This window comes from Trichoplusia ni, chromosome 16, assembly GCF_003590095.1.
Source record: "Trichoplusia ni isolate ovarian cell line Hi5 chromosome 16, tn1, whole genome shotgun sequence".
Taxonomy (NCBI): Eukaryota; Metazoa; Arthropoda; class Insecta; order Lepidoptera; family Noctuidae; genus Trichoplusia; species Trichoplusia ni.
In genome coordinates, this window is record NC_039493.1 from 7625492 (window position 1) to 7632032 (window position 6541).

The 6541-nt window shown below is 34.5% G+C and overlaps 1 protein-coding gene across 1 annotated transcript; it reads left to right on the top strand.

Annotated features, from left to right (window-relative positions):
• The first annotated feature begins 1876 nt into the window (after nucleotides 1-1876).
• Nucleotides 1877-4356, top strand: LOC113501908 (dynein heavy chain 9, axonemal-like). The gene is made up of 4 exons (XM_026883221.1): nucleotides 1877-1902; nucleotides 2365-2370; nucleotides 3664-3811; nucleotides 4160-4356. The coding sequence occupies exons 1-4, from the start codon at nucleotides 1886-1888 to the stop codon at nucleotides 4319-4321; spliced, it is 333 nt and encodes a 110-aa protein (XP_026739022.1). The 5' UTR covers nucleotides 1877-1885; the 3' UTR covers nucleotides 4322-4356.
• The last annotated feature ends 2185 nt before the right edge of the window (nucleotides 4357-6541 follow it).

A 6541-nucleotide genomic window follows, 5' to 3' on the forward strand; every position in this document is an offset into this window, starting at 1 on the left:
GTAATTAAAATTTACATCTAGGCAAAAGTAACTATAATAAATATGTTAAAAACTATTGAAGGAGATTACTTTAAGCGAAGCGGTTCTTTCCTAAAGGATGGAATAGAAATAGATAGAGTTAAAAATATTTACCTCATCACGAAAACATTTACAGTCCCGACTAGTAAAGTTGAGTTTACAAGATAGGAAGATACTACTGTAAGCATTTATACAAAGGAAGAACTAAGAGAGTTATAGTATATTCTATCTATGTCCTAATATGTAGTTTTATTTTCAGCGCCTAAGAGGACCAAGGACGCCTACTCCCACCTCTTAAAGTACAATTGAAGTTGTAAAAGACAGACGCCACCTTACTCCCACAATAGCAAAAATACTGGTTTAAGAGACAGCGGTAGGACACCCGGGCTTCCGTGCTTTTATTAATTCATGCGAGTGTAAATATTTATTTCAGGCAATCTTTAATTATACGTTAACCGATACACTATGTATACTTAATATCCCAATAATAATTGAAGCGGCTTTACTCACCAGTACCTATGAAAAGTAACAAAACAATGAGGTAAGAGTGACAACATCACATAATGCAACCACAAACATTTGTTATTATAATATTATTACATAATTGTGTTATTTTGACGGCAAATGATGACAGTTAATTGTTATGAACATTGAGTAAATTGATGGAATATCACAATTAGAAATGGTAAGTTTAAATGGCTTAATGTCTTGATGTGTCAATAAGTATACGAAAATTGTACTCATTGGTGGGGTGCAACTGTTGGATATTGCTTGAAGGGCCATCGAAAACACCTTAGATTTACTCTTGATAGCAAAAATAACTAAACGGAATTATATCATATATGAGTTAACATAATGATACGCCCGTTTCTAACTCCAAAATATCCAATATTTGGACAATGCCTCATCGATTCAGTATATATTCACCCCTTATTTTGTTCAAATTATTGCGCACTTCATATCTTAGCAAACATATACTCACGTGAATTCCTCTTTCATTTTCTTAGTGACGTCACACTGCAGACACATCTTGTCGAGAGGCAGTTCGTATCGCCGAGCTGTGCTTTGCATGATCGCTGTCAGCAGACTTTGAGGGTTGAAGAATCCACCCAGCCAGACTGATGCTGGCAGCTAGAAAATTGTAAATGTTTTGAATTAATAGTATGATAGCCTAGTGGTGAGACAGCATTATTGTCGTATCAAAGGACCCGAGTGCGATCCCAAGACATGAACTGGCTTTCAGACTGCTGTGTACATTGTAGAAATTAATACCACAGCTTCCGTTTTTGGAAAACATCCTGCGCCTGATCTCTCTCCAGTGTTGATTATTCACTGACAAGATGTAAGATTACAAAATACGCCTTAGCTACTGAAGATTATGATCAGAACAATTTACTTTCAAGTTTAAGTACTTTAAGGAAATTGGATTGCCCAAAAAACAATTTCCTTAAAGTACTTAAACTTGAAAGTAAATTGTTCTGATCATAATCTTCAGTAGCTAAGGCGTATTTTGTAATCTTACATCTTGTCAGTGAATAATCAACACTGGAGAGAGATCAGGCGCAGGATGTTTTCCAAAAAACGGAAGCTGTGGTATTAATTTCTACAATGTACACAGCAGTCTGAAAGCCAGTTCATGTCTTGGGATCGCACTCGGGTCCTTTGATACGACAATAATGCTGTCTCACCACTAGGCTATCATACTATTAATTCAAAACATTTACAATTTTCTAGCTGCCAGCATCAGTCTGGCTGGGTGGATTCTTCAACCCTCAAAGTCTGCTGACAGCGATCATGCAAAGCACAGCTCGGCGATACGAACTGCCTCTCGACAAGATGTGTCTGCCAGTGTGACGTCACTAAGAAAATGAAAGAGGAATTCACGTGAGTATATGTTTGCTAAGATATGAAGTGCGCAATAATTTGAACAAAATAAGGGTGAATATATACTGAATCGATGAGGCATTGTCCAAATATTGGATATTTTGGAGTTAGAAACGGGCGTATCATTATGTTAACTCATATATGATATAATTCCGTTTAGTTATTTTTGCTATCAAGAGTAAATCTAAGGTGTTTCGATGGCCCTTCAAGCAATATCCAACAGTTGCACCCCACCAATGAGTACAATTTCGTATACTTATTGACACATCAAGACATTAAGCCATTTAAACTTACCATTTCTAATTGTGATATTCCATCAATTTACTCAATGTTCATAACAATTAACTGTCATCATTTGCCGTCAAAATAACACAATTATTTAATAATATTATAATAACAAATGTTTGTGGTTGCATTATGTGATGTTGTCACTCTTACCTCATTGTTTTGTTACTTTCATAGGTACTGGTGAGTAAAGCCGCTTCAATTATTATTGGGATATTAAGTATACATAGTGTATCGGTTAACGTATAATTAAAGATTGCCTGAAATAAATATTTACACTCGCATGAATTAATAAAAGCACGGAAGCCCGGGTGTCCTACCGCTGTCTCTTAAACCAGTATTTTTGCTATTGTGGGAGTAAGGTGGCGTCTGTCTTTTACAACTTCAATTGTACTTTAAGAGGTGGGAGTAGGCGTCCTTGGTCCTCTTAGGCGCTGAAAATAAAACTACATATTAGGACATAGATAGAATATACTATAACTCTCTTAGTTCTTCCTTTGTATAAATGCTTACAGTAGTATCTTCCTATCTTGTAAACTCAACTTTACTAGTCGGGACTGTAAATGTTTTCGTGATGAGGTAAATATTTTTAACTCTATCTATTTCTATTCCATCCTTTAGGAAAGAACCGCTTCGCTTAAAGTAATCTCCTTCAATAGTTTTTAACATATTTATTAATAGTTACTTTTGCCTAGATGTAAATTTTAATTACTTTTAGAGCTTGTTAAAAGCCTGTCATATGTTATAATGTAAACTCAAGCTTAATAAAATTTACGGTAGGTGTCTTTATATGGTCCTTAGATATAAAAATCTTATGTAATTTAAATGTGAATCAAACAATTCTTTCTATGTGCTTTTACAGAAACTCTCTTTTTTCTTCAGCTTATAAAATAGAGTGTAGCCCCTAACAATGAAAGCATTGCAATATACGCTTTAGTATCTGTAAATAAGTACTATATTTGTAATCAAGAACTCTGTACATATTACTCTTCATAATCATCATTCAGAATTCATAATTGTTCTGGTCCTTCGTGTTCGCCAAAATACTAATGGTAAATTGGTTTTTAATTTCACTGAGAACCACGAGGTGAGGGAAGTGTTGAACATGGATGTGGATGGATGTAGGAAAAGAGGACGACTAAAGAAACGATGGATGGATTGTGTAAAAGACGATATGGCTGCAAAGAGTGTTACTAGTGGGATGACGTGAGATGGAAAGGTATGGAAAAAAAGACGTGCTGCGCCGACCCCTATTAAAAAATTCGGATAAGGACAGGGGAATGGGATGACGAAGTTTAAGAAAGACATTGTGTACCATCAGGTACACCAATATCAGTGTAAATATAAATGTCAAGATCGGCAATTTTAATTACAAAAATAATGAGAATAATGCTATTTGTATTACGAATGCTAAGGACCAGAATATCATCCCTATAAACGTATTTGTGTTCCTACTATATTTCTTCGTATTTATAGGATCGCTGACACAAGGACAGCACCGCGAGATGGCGCCTTCGTGCACGGTCTGTTAATGGAAGGAGCGCGATGGGATCAGCAATCTGGCATCATTATGGACTCCAAGCTCAAAGATCTCTTTCCCCCCATGCCAGTGATAAATGTTAGGGTAAGTAGCTGATGGCGAATGAAGTTATTGAACATTCAGGAACGTGGGCGGCCTAGAAAACGATGCTAAGACGATCAAAACACTTACCGCGTAGGGAGGTTCTTTGAGGCCAAAGACAGAGATTCGTGGAAGGATTTGCAGGAGACCTTTGCCTTGCAGTGGGGCACAGTGGGCTATATAAAAAAATAACATGTAAACTTGACTTAAATATGGGTTGTACTGGTTGCTAATATAGTGGCGGCATCGCAGATTATATATTTTTAATGATAAGTTTGGAAATGCTCTCCTAATCCAAATTAACGAAAAGTGTTTGTTTTCTATTGATCGAAAATTATTCTTTTTTCTCAGGCCATAACCCAAGACAAACAGGATCTCAGGAACATGTATGAGTGTCCGGTATACAAGACGCGGACCCGAGGTCCTACTTACGTTTGGACCTTTAACTTGAAAACTAAAGACAAACCTTCTAAGTGGAACTTAGCGGGAGTGGCGTTGTTACTACAGATATAGCTTGTTGTTGACTTAAATATATATAGTTGTTGCAGTAAGAGGAGTTTTACTTGTCTTTAATTCCCTTCTATAGTAGTTTTCATTGAGACTGGTAGAGAAAGAATAAGAAGTAATTTACAGGGCCTTCACTTTAAAACTTGTTGTGCAAAAACTGTGTTATATTTATTTAGGTTCCTTTTAGGGTGCCGCAACCAAAGTAGTTCTGTAATTCTGGGTAGTACCTATTCATGGATTTGAGCCATACATGATAGCTAAACAAATTGAAAACCTGTCACAAAATTACATAAACGTTAAATTAAATCACACCATAACGTGACTCATATTATATCATCACCAGAAACACTCCGACCATCATCATGCATTCCACAGATACTTTTAATCAACTTTTTTATAATACAAACTTAAAATACACATGATTTCATATCACCATTAGGAATATGGCCGTCGGCGACACATCGAACTTGACATTTGTGGGACCTTATGACCTTTGAGTCATCTTTATTTCGAACGGAAAGACCAATACACTTTCTCTGTTCATTAATATTTGAATATATTATCACGTGTCACTTTCACACTCTTGTACTATCTATTAATACGTCTTACTATTGTTGTTGATTATTTTTAGCGTTGCGTTGATTGGAAGAACAAAAGTTATCGCTTTGTAATGTTGTTCATTACTCGGCATTGAAAGGAAAGTTTTCTATTTATTGTTTAAGTACAGTTAATTAACATCGAAAGTCAGATTAATCAGATTTAGAAAACAATTGTATGGTTTATGTTATTGTGTGGAACATTAACTTGGCCAGATGACCTTAATATTTAATGGAGTAAAAGAAGGTTGAGATTTTCAAATCGAAGCGGCTTTTTATTTTTCTTGACTCACATCATAACTTTATTATATTTTCTTTATTTTTCATATTTCCATACTCTGCTCAGAAGTCCATATTGTAAATTTTAAAAATAAAAAAATATTATGTGTGAAACACTTTTAGAAAAGTCTCAATAAAACTCTATGCCTCTTGTACTATAGACAAAACAACATCTTAAACACTTCATAATTTTATAGTCAAACAAATTCCTTTTTGCCGCGAACACTATTTTTTTATCTCAAACATTTGAGTTAAATGTCAGGCTTTTTAAGTGTTTGTACAAAAACTTGTTGTTAGCTACATAATGCTAAAAGTTTACGTTCCTGCCCTCTGACCTTGCGTCGTATGACTAATCGACGTCTCGTCTTTATCATGAGACATCAATTACAAAAACCAACTACCTAGTTTTATCAAAGAAATTGATTTTATGTGAGAATATATATTTATGTGATAGACTGATTATCTATACTAATATATAAAGCTGAAGAGTTTGTTTGTTTGTTTGAACGCGCTAATCTCAGGAACTACTGGTCCAAATTGAAAAAATATTTTTGTGTTGAATAGACCATTCATCGAGGAAGGCTTTAGGCTATAAACCATCACGCTGCGACTAATAGAAGCGAAGATACAATGGAAAATGTGAAAAAAAAACAGGGCAGATATAAATCATAACTTATATCTTCTACCCACGGGGACGAAGTCGCGGGCAACAGCTAGTTTTAATAATTATACAGTGTTAGTAACTGCTACTACATATTTTATCAGATAGATAGTGGTGCTGCTCATTTTTAACTTGAAAATGTAAAGCAACAGTTGTACTTAAACACATTTTGGTGGAATAATTCGGTACTTTGATTATTTGATCAATAATAAAAGTTAGAAAAATACTCTCCAATGTACAGTTTAACAATGTGGGTTTAACAATGTGGGGACAAAATTGCTACAAAAAAAAAAACAGCGTGATATTTATTTACGTGAACTTCGTTTTTACCTAATTAATTAATGTAGAAAATGAGACGGAGGGTAATTTATTAGCAATTCCATATTTCTTTTCCAATGAGAATTTTAATGAAACCAGTTTTTTTTAATTACAAACATTTCAAATTTAATGTTGTGCCCGAATTTTGTTTATCTTTCTTCATCACCTTTCAAACTCTTATGTTGACTTCACGGAATATTTAAGTATCTCGGTAGCGGATTTTTGGGTCGACAAAATTTACTTTCCTTTGACTTTATAGGAAGCTTTTAAGAAGTTTTCTCCACTCTATTACAATTAAATGTACATAGTATACATATTAAATGCATAAAAAACGCAATTTAAAATACATCCATGTTGTCTTTACTTCTACAA

What these genes read in the sequence shown, in the direction of transcription:
- LOC113501908 (XM_026883221.1), top strand. An exon ending in TGCCAGTGATAAATGTTAGG is followed by an intron (nt 3,812 to 4,159) that starts GTAAGTAGCTGA and finishes CTTTTTTCTCAG; the next exon opens with GCCATAACCCAAGACAAACA.